This window comes from Monomorium pharaonis, chromosome 4 (assembly GCF_013373865.1).
Source record: "Monomorium pharaonis isolate MP-MQ-018 chromosome 4, ASM1337386v2, whole genome shotgun sequence".
In the NCBI taxonomy this organism is placed as follows: Eukaryota; Metazoa; Arthropoda; class Insecta; order Hymenoptera; family Formicidae; genus Monomorium; species Monomorium pharaonis.
The window spans coordinates 22,112,177-22,127,045 of record NC_050470.1 but is presented as its reverse complement, the minus strand read 5'-3'; the positions used below and the strand labels follow the sequence as shown (position 1 = coordinate 22,127,045).

General features: G+C 38.6%; 2 protein-coding genes across 5 annotated transcripts in view; both read left to right on the top strand.

Annotated features, from left to right (window-relative positions):
- Positions 1-89: 89 nt before the first annotated feature.
- Positions 90-5,510, top strand: LOC105833139 (RING finger and SPRY domain-containing protein 1). Of its 4 annotated transcripts, none has more exons than XM_012674620.3 (12): positions 90-198; positions 1,094-1,313; positions 1,380-1,700; positions 1,786-1,951; positions 2,064-2,246; positions 2,323-2,389; positions 2,463-2,603; positions 2,684-2,799; positions 2,886-3,029; positions 3,120-3,337; positions 3,421-3,681; positions 3,763-5,510. In XM_012674620.3, the coding sequence occupies exons 3-12, from the start codon at positions 1,486-1,488 to the stop codon at positions 3,848-3,850; spliced, it is 1,599 nt and encodes a 532-aa protein (XP_012530074.1). In that variant the 5' UTR covers positions 90-198; positions 1,094-1,313; positions 1,380-1,485; the 3' UTR covers positions 3,851-5,510. The 4 variants fall into 4 exon arrangements, with proteins under 4 accessions (XP_012530074.1, XP_028045079.1, XP_012530073.1 ...); XM_028189278.2 differs by lacking the exon at positions 90-198 and adding an exon at positions 230-745 and having other exon boundaries at positions 1,368-1,700; XM_012674619.3 differs by lacking the exon at positions 90-198 and adding an exon at positions 231-625.
- Positions 5,511-9,023: 3,513 nt separating this feature from the next.
- Positions 9,024-14,869, top strand: part of LOC105834890 (serine/threonine-protein phosphatase 4 regulatory subunit 1) — a 132,055-nt gene continuing 126,209 nt past the window's right edge. Inside the window, exons 1-2 of the mRNA XM_028189165.2 lie at positions 9,024-9,064; positions 9,153-9,197. Of these exons, the coding sequence (XP_028044966.1) occupies positions 9,058-9,064; positions 9,153-9,197 (52 nt within the window). The 5' untranslated portion in view covers positions 9,024-9,057. The remainder of the gene's footprint in view (positions 9,065-9,152; positions 9,198-14,869) is intronic.

Below are 14,869 nucleotides of genomic sequence, written 5' to 3'. Positions count from 1 at the left end.
CCGCGCGAATTTCCAAACGCGTCACGGAACAAATAATTTCACGCGGACGCTAAATGTCAACACGTCCCACGTGAACACGTCACACCTCACACCGCGTGTGTTTGGCGAAGCCAGAAGGCATTTCCGTGACGGCGCGCGTCCTCGTCGTAAAATTCTATATATATATATACATGTTATTGTACGTACGTCATGCACAAGGTACATTTGTTTATAAGAATGTTGCAAAAACCGCGAATGAAAGCGGCAACAAAGATATGATAAGGCTTATCGGTTGCATATACTCGCGAGAAATAGTAAATATTTGTTCGTAACCCACGAGCCGCCGGCTTCATAAATCTTGATCTTGCACGCACGCACGCACGCACCCACGCTGGTACGCACGTACGCACGTCCACGGCTTTTCCCGTTTGTCTCGGAAACGAAGATGCGAAAAGTCAACAGTCTCTCACAGTGCGCGAGAAGATCGGCTCACCTGTCGACATTGACGAGCGACAATCGCCACGACGGGAAATGACACCGAGAGGATTTCGATTCACGCGAAATCTCGACGGGTTTCGTTGAACCCGTACGCGTGTGCGTCTCACGCAGGGAACACGCAAAATGCGATACGGCACAATCTGCGCGGGTACGGTACGCTGCGATAACGTGTCACACGTCGAAAGAGATTACGACGGGAGGGCTATTCGTAAAATTTACAAAGCATGAGCAGAAAGTACTCGCTACCCCGGATGGCGAGATCGACAGAGTAATATCAAACGCGATAATACGTATATATGCCTCGCTTTTTGTGCTGTGTGGTGAAATTGCCGTTGTGCAGAGTAATAGGAACATAACCTCAAAAGTGAGGTTTCGCGCGATACGATTCTCTTTCATTTTCTTTCCATCACTGGAAAATTTTGCGTAACTCGTATTATAAAAAGTTAATTTTTATCCTTCTCTAAAATTCTTTCTTAAGTCTGCTTAAGTCGAAACACGTGACACGCATGTATCTATTATCCTCTTGTAAAATTGCACACAAAAGCATCCAGTCATGTATACTGGTTTACAAAACATATCTTGTATTTATCTAATCTTTATAATTCTCTATCTATAGATCAGAAAGTGGAGGAAACATGTATAATTAAATATTGTTTGCTAGCTGAGAGAGACAAGTTTTAACGGAGAAGACTTAAACAATTTACGTTTAACTTGCATTTAATCATAAAAGTGTAATGTTAACATTACATGTACAGATAAGCATATAAAAGACCCTTGTAACATTATCATTATATACATGGTAAAAGGCTATGACTTATCATGATATCATCTTTTTGGTAAGTGGCGTAATTCATAGGTGCGTGCTTTATTAGGCATTTGTTGAATTCAAGTTCTATTTTCAGCCTAGTCAAATGCGAGATTTGATAGTACGATTGTATCACTGTTCTGTAAATGTAACCTAAACAATAGGCAATAACTCGCTAAAAGAATTCTAATAAACTAGTGGGAATGGGCAATTGTTTGTGTAAAGATACTCCAGAGTTATATGACATTGAGCCATATGGCAGTAACAATCATGCAGAAGCTCAAAATACCAGAATACCAGAACCAAGTACAGATTCATGCAGTGATTCGGCATCTCCTTCTTTTAAGTTTCCTACATTGTCACACATTGACAAACTCGTATTGGAGACACTTGGAAGTCTTGATACTCTGGTAGACAAGTAAGTGAAAGATGATACAATACACTCCATTCATACATGGAATAAATCAGTTTGTTTTTTGCATTATACGATTGCATATGTTTAGTGATCATGAGCCACCACCAGCAATGCTAAAATTGAATGCCATTGCGGACAAAGAAGAAGGTTGGATACAAGTAGTTAATTCTATGGTTAATGTTATTCCAATGAACAATCCATTGGGTCCTTCGGTTATAATATTATTACTAGATGATTGCCCTTTACCTTCAAAGGTTAGATTTTATTTGCAATTCTTAATTTCTTATTATTAGAGCATCTCAATTTATTTGCTAGATTACAAAATCAAAACAATGCAGCAATGATAATTTTTTGTTTGCATTGTAGGATTCTGTGCAAAAATTATCAAACATATTTCAATTGCCTCAAATACGTGGGCAAATGCAAGTTACAACTACACGGCAACGTAATATATGCGTAGTACTTGGCTGCATTGCAGAGAAACTTGCTGGTCCTAGTAGTATTGCGATATTATCTGAGGCTACTTTAGATTATCTAGTTTCAAATCTAGTAAGTTATTTAATTAATTTTAAAATGTAGTACTAATATTAAGTACTTTTCAATAATTTTTTTTTTTTTTTTTTAGCGAAAAGATGTCGAGCCTTATGTAATGTTATATTCTTTGATAGCACTAGAGAAGTTTGCACAGACAAGTAAGACAAATATTATATTAATAAATTTTCTGTATCTTTTATTATAACTAATTATTATTTATATTGTTAATAGGTGAAAATAAGGTAACTATTAAGAAACGTCTTATGGCGGAAAAACAAAATCCATTATTGGAATTGGAGAAATGGGCTACGGAAACTCATTATGTACGTCGACAAGTTGGTTTCTGTGCACAGTGGTGTTTAGATAATTTATGTAAGTATGGTCTTATCAAGTGCTATTTATCTTCGTTTGGTAAACGACAGTAACGTATTTAATTGATCTTTTTTTTTTAGTCTTGATGGAAGATAGGAAATATTCTCACGATTCCGTTGATGTAACGGGTATTAATGTAATGTTAAATACGAAAGATGTAAGCGAGTACCTGAAAATATCACCTAATGGTTTGGAGGTAAATATCCCGTTAGATGTTTACTAATAGAGATAATATTATTCCAGTAATTCTTTTAATGTAATGATAATGTATTGTTATTTTAGGCACGATGTGATGCGTATTCTTTTGAAAGTGTACGATGTACATTTCAAGTAGATTCAGGAATATGGTATTATGAAACCTTGATAATAACTACAGGCGTTATGCAAATTGGATGGGCTACAAAGGATAGCACGTTTCTAAATCATGTAAATATCCATATTTTAAAAAATATATTTTTTATTTACAAAATTATTGTATATAGTATTATTCCATAAAAACTCATTTTTCAATACTAGGAGGGATATGGCATAGGAGATGATGAATTTTCTTTGGCCTACGATGGTTGTCGCAGACTGATTTGGTATAATGCACGAAGTGAAAAATTTCACGACAGACCATGCTGGAAATCTGGTGATATCTTAGGTTGCTTATTGGATTTGAATAAATTAGAAATAATATTTTCTATCAATGGTATACCACTGAAACCATGCATTCAAGTATTTAAAACAGTAAGGTATATATATTGCCTTTTTCTTTATATGCTATAAATATATATAGCAAATATAAAAAACCATTAATATTTATGGTTATTTTTAGATCTGGATTCTTTGCGGCAGCTAGTTTTATGTCATTCCAGCAATGCCTATTTAATTTTGGACATGTACCTTTTCAATACCCACCTACTGATCGAGAATTTCAAAAATTTAATGACTATGCTACATTGAAACCAGAAGACAAAATCATACTTCCCAGGCACATATATTTAGATCAATTACGAAGGCTTAGTGTTAGGGAAGATTCTTGTACAATATGTTACGATCAGAGGGCATCAGTAAGGTTACTGCCATGCGACCATAGGTAATATAATTGTATTTAAATTTAAGTTTATGAAACAATTTTATGTAAATATGATGCGATAATCAATTTATATTTTTACAGAGGATTCTGCCAAAGGTGTTCAAAACAGCTAATTGAATGCCCAATGTGTAGAGCTACTATTGAAGAAGTAGCTTCAGATAACATATGACATCAATCATCTCGTACTAATGAATTCTTTCATCATTTCTTTAAGACCGTACAATTTTTATGGAAATATCACGAGATAATCATAATTACAGATAATTATTTACACCGTGTATTATATATAAGTATCATGTGTCACATAGTATTTTTCTCTATACAATACGGTGCGTTAATTAGTAGAATAAATAGAAAGAAATTTAATTATAGAAAAACGAATTTCGTGATAGTGCGTTGCAAAGATTTGAATAAGTTTCTATTTTAAAAGTCAAATATCCTAAGAATGAACGCAAATATTTTACAAAGACGAAACATTCACCTTGAAATCTTTCCATATTTCTCTATACTTTTTTTACTATACATTATATAGATATATATATATATACATATATATAGATTTATAGCAAGATATTTTGTGATTTAAACGATATTCTCATAAACATTAACTTCAAGAGATTAAGATTATGTATAAACATATATTAATTATATATTAATTTAATATAATTAATATAATTAATCAATAGAGAGAACTAAATGAACAGGAGAAAATTATAATAAATAGATTGGAGAAAATCATGAACTAGAAGATGAGCATAAATCAGAGAGCTCAAACTCCACATAAAAAAGTTTCATATAGATTTTTGATAGAAGTAACATATGTATTTATCACAAAAGATGTAATAGTCAAACATAACTTTTATATTGAATTCTTGTAGGTTTCATGATATTGAATACAATGATTGCTCTATTGATTTCTAGATTCTCTCTTGAAACTTACGACTGAATCATAAAATTCAAAAGATTATTTATTCGCTAATTTAAAATATATCTCCTTCATTAGAATTACAAAAGTTCAGATTATATCTTCAAACCGTTTAAATTCTTGAATAGTTATATAAGTGACATTTATAACTAGTAATATAATGTAAATTTATCTTTAAGGAACTGTGAAATATTGATAGTATATGTTATATATAAAGTACCTACATACCACATTCACGCACACACATAGACACACAACACACACACACACACATACATTCTTGGAAAGACAAAGAGAAATTTAATGTTTTATCATATACATGTATTTTGCAAACATTTTCTTATAAAGTCTTATTTTTGTTATCAATTACCTTTCCCGTTATTTTTGAATTATTAACGTAAAGAATACCTAATAATTCATTTGATAATAAGTGTTGAAAGAATTGATCTACAATCTTTCATTTTTTAAAATAATATATGTACGTTTTATATCTACAGAGAAAACTAAAGTATCAAGATTAGACATAAAAATTCTCTCACCAAAACTTTTGACAAGTTTCTTCTATTTCTCCTTTCTTACATTTGAATTAATAATACAATTTTAAAGAGTATTGTTAATTTTGTACATGGATATTTATTATTTAATTATATAATTAAAAATTGTACCAAAATAAAATCATTTAAAATTTAGTTTCAAATAAAAATATTTCTGCATGTTTGAAATGTTATTGTATATTGTTTGACAAATATTAATGTAAAAAAACTATGAGAGATATTTATCCATGTGAACATGGTTCCTGGAGTCATGATAATTTTCACATCAGATTAGTACTATATTTTATGGTTAGTACTATAATTATGTCTTACATAAATGTGATAAATAAAATTATAATTTAAGTACAGTACTATAATGTGAGACATTTTCTTCAAAATAGAAAATAATTGTGATTACCACTGATTGCTGTGATATTTCAATTAATTTATACAAATAATGAATTTATAAAGAATTTATAGAATATTGTATAAGTATTACTAGGTAGGTTGTAAAATATTATTTATACAATTCTCTACAAATTCTATTCTATGTCATTACACATCACAATGGTCACCTGATATTTTCCTCAATATTTTTTGATGTTATTCGTCTACCTTTATACATAATATTTATTTTCAATCCACGTAAAATTTATGGAAAATAAAGAGCTTAAATATATCCAATGACAAATTAAATGTGATGGATGAGTTCGATTAAAAGATTATTTAAATTTTCAACATACTACATCACATGTTTAAAAAAAATATGTTAATTATGTCTATTGATTTTCTCAAAGAAACATAAAGATCATTTTCGTGTGTTCTTGGCATAGCAATCTGTACTTACCGGGATCACCAATTTCAAAGTGCGCAGCAGCATTGATCGTCGAACGACATTGATCGCAAAAGTTTGCAAGGATTGATACTTTCTGATGATCGTCCATCACTGTGATCGATACTCTCGACAAAATTAACGTTTGTTATACGATAATTAACGATGAAATTTCTGATTAATTCATGGAGTGATCGAATTCCGCGTTCCGACTGATGCGCGCGCGAAAACTGTCATGGCGGCCGCAGGCGCATTATCGATGCACGGGGTTCACACGACTGTGAACGGAGTTCACATGCACAGACTTCCATATACATATAAAGTCTGTTCATATGAATGCCGCTGCATTATCCCCAATGGTAAATCTTCCAGTAGGCATATATTGTGACATATAATTATGATGATTTACATTTTTGACATTTGCGTCACAATTAATAAATAGAACAATTGCGCTTTGAATTTCTTAATAAAGAATTATATATAATAATAAGATCATTTCCACATGTTTTTGATATAGTAAAATCTGCACTCTCGAATATCCGACTTACTAGTCTGATCGTAATCGACAAAACGACGTTGTCGCAAGGATTACTACTTTTCGTGATCATCCATCTCTTTGATTGATATTTCCAAAAAAAATTTATATATGTTTGTTACATAATAATATACTCTACAGTTCCATATAATACTAAAATAAATAGTGTTATTTCACATATATGTATATGTATATATCTGACGAAAAAAAAGCACTCTTGTCAACAATCGTCATTTCAAAATACCAGTTTTTATCCGATCACGAACGTTAATGGTTGATATATTTGACGGATGATCTAACAAAGTAAAATGTCATTGATGTTATACGTCATATTATACAGGGTGTCCCAACGTACATGGGTCAATGCTCGTAAAAAGATAAAAGGGATCGAGATAAACATAAAAGTCCAGTATTGTCTTGGGTTAGGTCTCGGGTTAGGTCCATATAATCGAGGTATTAATTTTTCAAATTATGCGAATGAAAGCGCCCTGAGGGAAGCGCTCGATCCGCTCGAGCCATAACATAAAAAAAAATCTATTGTAAATGTATGATAAGCTTTTATCATTTACTGTTCACAATTACGATAGAAATGAATTAGATTATTGCAGATTCCATACGTTAATATCTCGATTATTTTCAGACCTAACGCAAGACAATATTGGACTTTTATGTTCATCTCAATCCCTTTTACCTTTTTACGAGCATTGACTCACGTGCGTTGGGACACCTGTATACCGTACATTATCAACTATTATAAAATTATTGAACATATTCATGAAATAGCATTTAATAAAACTCGTCAAAACTCATATAACCATTTATTAATTCTCGTAGTAAATTTTTATTTCCAAATTATCTTGATGTTAAAATACTTTATAACGCACGACTTTTATTTTGATTTCCATAACAGTTTCACGTGGAACGCGAATTGCTTCATGAAATTATCGCAAGTTTTACCCATAAAGGCATCCAACACAAAGCACAAATTTATGAGGGGGAGGAGTATCGATCGAAGTGACGGACGATTTCCGAAACATATCAGTTCTTTCGCAGATTTTCATGATCGATGCCGTTCCATCGACCGTGATCAACGTACTTTGAAATCAGTAAGGTTTCACAAAGTGTAGTTACCATTTCTATGGTAATGGCATGCGAAAATGATCTTTACGTTCTTCCGCGAGATTCGAAACGCTATTGGCTTTAATATAAACTTTTCATTAAAAATAACGTCAAAGATGCAAGCTACACCTAATAAAAAAATTTCACTACAGACGTATAGTTTATTGTGCTAGTTTTACGTCTTGGCGTTGTCGTGCATCGAAAATGCGCCCACATGTCGGGCCATGACAGTTTCCGTGGCACTTCGACTCGGAACACGGAGCGCGATCGCTCCGCGAAGCAATCGCGAATTTTACCCGTTAACAACGTGCAACAAGTGTGAATTCTTGTCAGGAGTGTCGATCAAAGTAACGAACAGTCACTGGGAAGTAACGATTCTCGCGGGTCTTTGCGACCAATGTCGTTTCGTCGATCGCGATCGATTCTACTGCGTACTTTGAAAGTAGCATAATTCTGGTGGATACAGATTCCTATAACAAAGACACGCGAAAATGATCCTTATGTTCCTTTGAGAAAATCGAAGCACGACATGATGTCCTTATTCATTTGAAGTTCAAACGTAACGCTAATGTCGAAAGTGCGAATCATCAAAATGCAACGTCCTGAATGCCTATTGGAAAATTCGCCATTGGGAGGATGTCGCGTTTATAGCCGTGTGAACCCCGTGCATCGGTAACTCTCCCGCGCGTGGCCGCCATGACAGTTTTCACGCGCGTAACGGTCGGAATGCGGCTCGCGATCGTTTCGCGAGAAAATCCCGAGTTGTAGCGGTTAAACGTGCCCATCGAGTGCGAATTTTTATCGGGAGTGTCGATTAAAGTGACGGGCGATCTCCGGAACGTATCGGTTCTTGCGGGTCCTCGAGATCAACGCCGTTTCGACGATCACGAGTGCCGGTATCGTTCTCTTTTGAACGTTGAACGTTGCTTGTCAGCGTAATTCCGGGTATACCGAATATATTTCGAGAATTCGGTGTGACAGCTATGCTTAAATTACCGGATATTCTCTGGAGAATCCGGAAACACAATATTTTCCATGTAACACGTTGGAAACGAAATTTGGTAAGTATTACAAAAGCATTTAAATCAGATTTGTCCAGAGATTTCATAAATATTTTGATATTTGCGTAAAAACTCGGTCAATTCTAACATCATAATAAGACTCGAATATATATTTCCGGTAAAAACTTGCAGGTATTGCATGAATCAGTCAACGACCGCGTGCGCCATCTTTCGCGTTGAGATGAGAACGAGGTGAGAGACGACCGTGCGCCGCGCGGCGCGAATTCGAATTTCGCGATACATCCGATGACGCGGACGGCGACGCATAGCGGGGGGACGGAGGGGACCTCGGCGAGAATCGTATCGAACGAATCTCGATTCGCGTCGGGTTGGGTGCGTGGCCGCGGGAGCGCGCCGCAGTTTGTTACAAGATGGCGGGTGAGTGAGTGCCTGTGGACGGGGACGAGGCTGCCCCCGAAAAAACACGAGGGATTTTCCGCTAACCCGTGGTGCTTGTGGGTTTCAGATATATCCTACATCCAGATGGAGGATCCGGAGGACCCGGAAGAGGGTGAGTACCCCGTGCGCGCGCGCGCGCACGCGTACTTTCTCCACCGAGGTCGCGAACGGTGCCGTCCGTCGCACGCGTCCGCGCGACGTCGGCCGAGAGTTTTCGGCACGGGCTCGGCACGCGGTTCCCTCGCCCGCACGCACACGGCGATCCTCCCGTCGGCGAGCACGTCGCTCCCTTCCCTCCCCGTCTCCCACCCACGCGGAGTTTCGCGGTTACCGCGTGTGTGCCGCGTGGCACGCGAGAGACTGTCGCCGATGCGGCGTGGCACCAGCGCGGCTGCCCCCGCCGCGGGTTTCGAGGTTAGGATCGCGGCGCGCCGCGCCGCGGTGACCGGGCGTGTCGCGGGGCGGGGGGTAGGGGAACTTGGCCCGAGGATTTCGGTCGTCGTGGGACGGATGAGGGTTTCTCGCGAGGTGACTGCTCCCGCACCGTCGCGACGTGCCGTTGTGTGCGCGGGGAGCGTGTCCCTCGCTGGCTCACGGGGCGGTTTCTGTACGCCGAGAGGGGGCGCCACGCCACCGCAACGGCACGCCGCGCGCCGTGTTTATCTCTTCGCGAGAGGGAAAAAAAAGGGGATGAGTGCGACGGTAGCGGCAAAATACAGAGAGAGAGAGAGAGAGGCAAAAAGGCGTGCGTGTCGCGTCGTCCGAGTTATCCCCCGTCGCTGCTGTTGTTTCCCGCCGAGGATGAGAGAACGTCGTTCGAAATTGGAGTTTTCCCGACGACGGGATCTCCACCGGAGCGTGACCACCTGCGACTGGCGTCAGTAAAACGTAGCGTATATAGGCAACAAGCGCTGGTGCAAAATCGATAACGATCTGGATTTTTTGTGGCGTCGACGCTCGGACGTGCATTGGCTGTCGATAACGAATGAAATGGAATCCAAGTCCCGACCGCGCTATCGAAAATTGATACATGAGAAGTGTCGCATTTCTAAAAATTAATCTCGAAACCGAGTGACTACGGATCGGTAACTTAAGCGTCCGATGCTGTCGCTCGCGTGAGTTTCTGTCAAACCCAAAGCTGCCAAGCCTTCCTCGTCTACAACGTGGCAATGTAAATTTATTAAAATTATAGCAATTTAAAACCCTGCTAAAGATACGTTGGAGCTGCCGGCTCGGTCTCGTATGTGAGAAACGGGAGTCGAGTGTACGATTGATATACGCAAGGCACACATGTGAATACCATTATAACTGAAAACGCGTAATAACCGTTCGCCGAACGTCTAAAATACAGTGTGTGCCCCGACACGGCGCAGCGGAGAGTTCGGACGAAGGTCAGAGTCACGAAGAGTGGCGGCATCTCGGCAGATTAAAGAAAACGGCGCAGTTAGCGCGCGCGATTCCTTCCCCTATCGGGGTTACTGATCTCGGGTTCCTCTTCTATCGTTTCTATTTGCGAGTGCCATCTGTCGTAAGTGGAGCCGTATCAGGGGTCGTCGGTGTCCTCGCCGAAAAATCGTGTCCGAGTTTCCACCAAGGGGGTTTTGTACCAAGCAGAGAGCCGGGAACCCTTCCCCCCCCCCCCCCGCCTCGCCCGTCGTGCCTCTCGGATGCCTGACTTTTGTGGTCAAACCGCGAATAATTTGTCTCATGATTATGCGTCACATAATGAACTCCAGTTTGTTCCGCTCGGAGCACGCCATACGCATTTATCTTCGATCTTCCTTCTCCGTTTCTCTACCATCCTCCGCGGATATCTTCTCCGTCGGCGCCGACCAAGCTGGTCCTAGCCGCCTTTATCTTGCATTCCAGAGACCGTTTTATCAGCTCCGCGCCGCTTATATTTCTAAACGTGTCTAGATAAAGAGAAGTATTCGGATCAGTAACCTTCTCCGATGCTCGAGCACACCCAGATCTAGATCGAGGCGATCGAGAGGGTTCCACGTGAACGACATTTGCCACAATTAATCGTGTATCATCGATGCGCGATGGCAAAATTCATTTTTATATATCGTATAAAAAAGTAACGTAATTTTTATTTACTTCCTAAGTGGCCATGACACAGATCTGTGTTTCAAATAGGATATATTATTTATAAGATTAAAACATATAACATATAAAGTGAAAAAAGAAAATTTTACTCTAGCGAAAAGGAGAAAATCGTTATTAAACGGTGATCCTTAATTATCAGTACGGATTATTTAATTGTGTTATCTGCGTTGAGAGGAAACAGGTCAAAATTAATTTTTCAAATTTATATATCTTTAACTTAAAAAATATATTGACGGAAATTTATCGAGTTTTTCAAGTATGTGATATACACACAAACAAATGCTGTGCGGCAATGACCGTGGCAACCATGGTAACTGCCAGTAATCGATCGCGATTATGCAAATTATTTGGTGACTGGCTGTGACAGTTACTGCATCAGACGTTTCTCGAGCATCGACGACTCCGACTCTTCATCCGTCTGTTGAAATCGTTCTGATTGTTTGTTGAATTTTTAGCGTCCGCTCTTATCTATTTCGTTTGTTCTGACGAGTTCTTAAACGAACTCATAAATGCCAACGAGAAAACAAATTTCTAGATATTTCTAGAGAGACACAACATTATTGAGCAACGATTTACGGAATTTTATCCAAAGAGCTTAAACGGGTTTCCCTCGTGGCAGGAAATATAAATGGGAGGCAAAATATATTTATAGGTGAGAGATCATGAATTGTGCGAATCGAAATGAATCACTTGTCATCTTCAATCATGGTGATACAGAGATTTTCTGTCATTTTATCCGCCTCTACATAATTTTAATTTGTCTGCCATTTCTCGATACGATTCATGAAGTTTTTATAAGCTCTTATTTCAGACGTCTCGTCGGATGGGATATCTTTTTCTTTCCGCCGCGTAACGTCGACTTTATCCGACCGGACATGAGGATGGATAAGGGACGGTAGAGACGGGGTAGGAGGAAGGAGAGGGGTGGGGGGTGAAGGGGAAGTATATACGGGGTATAGAACGAGTATAGGCGGATAAAGAAACTTTAATTTCTTGGCATTGCGTGAAGTTCCTTGCCCTTTCAGCCTTTTCGGTTCGGTGGTCTGTTTTTGATAGGAAGACTACGCCGTCGTCTAGACGCGGCCAGGGGAGCGGGGGGAGGGGGGTTACCTCGGCTTTTATAATCGCAACACGAAACGCACCCCTTGACGTGCTCGAACGCAAAAATACCAGTTTTCCTCCCTCTTCCTCTCTTTCGCTTCCTCTTCTTTTCCCGTGCGCGTCAGCCTTTTCTATTCTTTCGTCGGCCGTCGCCCTTCTTATGTCTACGTATGGGCGCGTTACATTAAAATGATTTATTCACCTTATTAAATTCGCATTCGAGACTAGCTAAGTACGCGGAGTAGACATCCCGCCGAATCGCAAAACCGGACTCCGCCACCCTTTCGAGACGACGAACTTTGCGACGCGTTTGCATACTTCTTTCCCCTCCCCTCCCTCTTTCTCTCTTTCTCTTTCTCTTTTTCCTTTTTATTTATTTCTCTTGATGTCTCGCGGTGGATCGTTGTCGTAGACGACACCTGTTTTAATCTCTTTAGAGACCATTTTACAATGTAAATGGAAAAAAAGGACGAGTTTGTCGTTTGTTCGAAATCCATTTACACGTACATGTACGTTCGAGTTAACTGAGATTCAATTTAAATTCTTTCCTCTTTTCCAAGATAGAGATAAGAGAGAAAAATCCAATCGGACCGATTCTATTTAATTTTCTTAACGAGGAACAGTTTCGTTAAATTCACAAAAAATTGTGTTTACAAAAGAATATGTCGCGCGAAAGAAATTGCCCGACGTGGAAATAATTTTTGAATGCGCGGAGATACAATGTCTATTTGAAATGAAACGGGCGCACGTGTATTGTCGCCTTACCTTTGAACCAGGCAAACACTGAATGATTTCGAACTAGATAAAAACCAGGATATGTCAACATTTCCCCGTTCGTTTCTCCGTCGTCATCACGGTTTTGTCGAGCCGAGCTGAGAGGTGGCGCCGTCTCTCGTCGAAAGGCGGCCGATTATTACATGACATTCCTCGAATACCATTCCAATCTCTCCCTCATCTCTTCTCGCGGCCCGGTCGGAGTTCTTCCACCCTCTCTCCTCTTTTTCCGTTTTTCTTCTCTGACTTATTCTCTCTTTCTCTTTCTGTTCGGGTTCACCCTTTCAACGTCTTATGGAGCACGCCTGAGCCTCTCTTCCAGCATGCAAGAGGCTCCAATGTCGATACGAACGATAAGCACTTCGTCCTTCTTCCCTTCTTCAATCCTCCTTTAATCCTCGAGGAGCCGTGTCAGGTCAATTTGCTCGTACATAATTTTTTCTTTTTATGTATAAAGAGAGTGAGGTAGAGGCTAGCTTCTCAAACATAATCCTGTGCTATTAGGTCCATAGATTTTAGTAATCAAATATTAGGTCAATTCAGCTATGACTCGTTTTTTTTATAAATTTCAAAATTTTTTTATTCCCAAATATAAATTAAGATTTGTTCAAGGACGTTTTTATCTAGAAATGTTATTTTTTATATATTAGTATAAATTCAATGATTGTACCACGTGTCGAAGTTTGTCCATAATTTTAAAATTAATATTTCGGTCTTTGATTATATATCGTTCGCATTTCCTTATACGTTGTACGAAGTGAAGTTTAAGCTCGGCCGCGCCTTCGAGAGAGAAACGAGCGATAAAAAGTGTGTGATAAAAGATATTCTCGAAGAAATCGATTTGAGAAAAATTCGTAAGCTCTTTCATTTCTCGTGACATTAATCTATTTTCCGTAAAATAAGATGGTTCTCATTTTTATATATTGTCATATATAGTTCTAAATTTTCATATTGAATCAGAATCCTTTAATATAAAATTTCTCTGACATTCTTTGATTTCTGCAATAATACGAGACACGGATAAATTTCGCGTCATAATTAAACGGTCATAATTCAATTTATTATACGAAATACGGAAATATTGTAGTAAATAATAATTGATTGAAAGTTATTCGTCCGTCATCGAATTGATCATTTTACGTCATACATTAATTTCGTGATCGCTTTGCCCTCGTTTTTTTGCGAGATGCGCCGAACGATGGCATCCCGAATTTTTTCTCGCCAGAGTCGACGTCGAGCACCGCGAGAAATATCGATTTTCGGCCCGTTTTCTATCTTGTAATAGCGCGACACGAATCCTCGAAGAAGAGGACACTGCCCTGTTGCGGAGGGAGGGGCGGAGAGAAAGGATAGAAGCCGTCGGTAGTGAAGATAGTACGATTTCTCGTAAAGCCACGAGAGCGAACCCATTCATAAAGACGAAGCCGTGACTAACGAGCACGGAGAAACAGGCGTGAGCTTTGGTGCCCATCCATCCCTTTCTGCCCTTCCGTCCATCGCCGCTCTTTTTTTTTTGCCTCTGTTTTTCTCCTCTTTCTTATTCTAATTATTACCGGTCAATTGAACGATTTCCTCCATTCACTAATTGCATTGTTTACCTTTTAATGCTTTTTCTCAGTTAAAAATAAAACTTAACAATAAAAAGTCATAGATTCTGTCATCGGGGTTTATCGAAAATAGATTTGAATAAACTTCGTCGCATTTGTTTTTTGACTTTAAATATGAAAATATGAAATATAGTTTTGATAAATTCGCACTTTAATGCTTACACATTTGCGTGACTGATATGCAAAAATAATT

Coding starts and splice junctions, on each gene's coding strand:
- LOC105833139 (XM_012674620.3), top strand. CDS start 1,486: ATGGGCAATTGTTTGTGTAAAGATACTCCAGAGTTATATGACATTGAG. Junction 3,030..3,119: donor ATAGCACGTTTCTAAATCAT/GTAAATATCCAT, acceptor TTTCAATACTAG/GAGGGATATGGCATAGGAGA. Junction 3,338..3,420: donor CAAGTATTTAAAACAGTAAG/GTATATATATTG, acceptor GGTTATTTTTAG/ATCTGGATTCTTTGCGGCAG.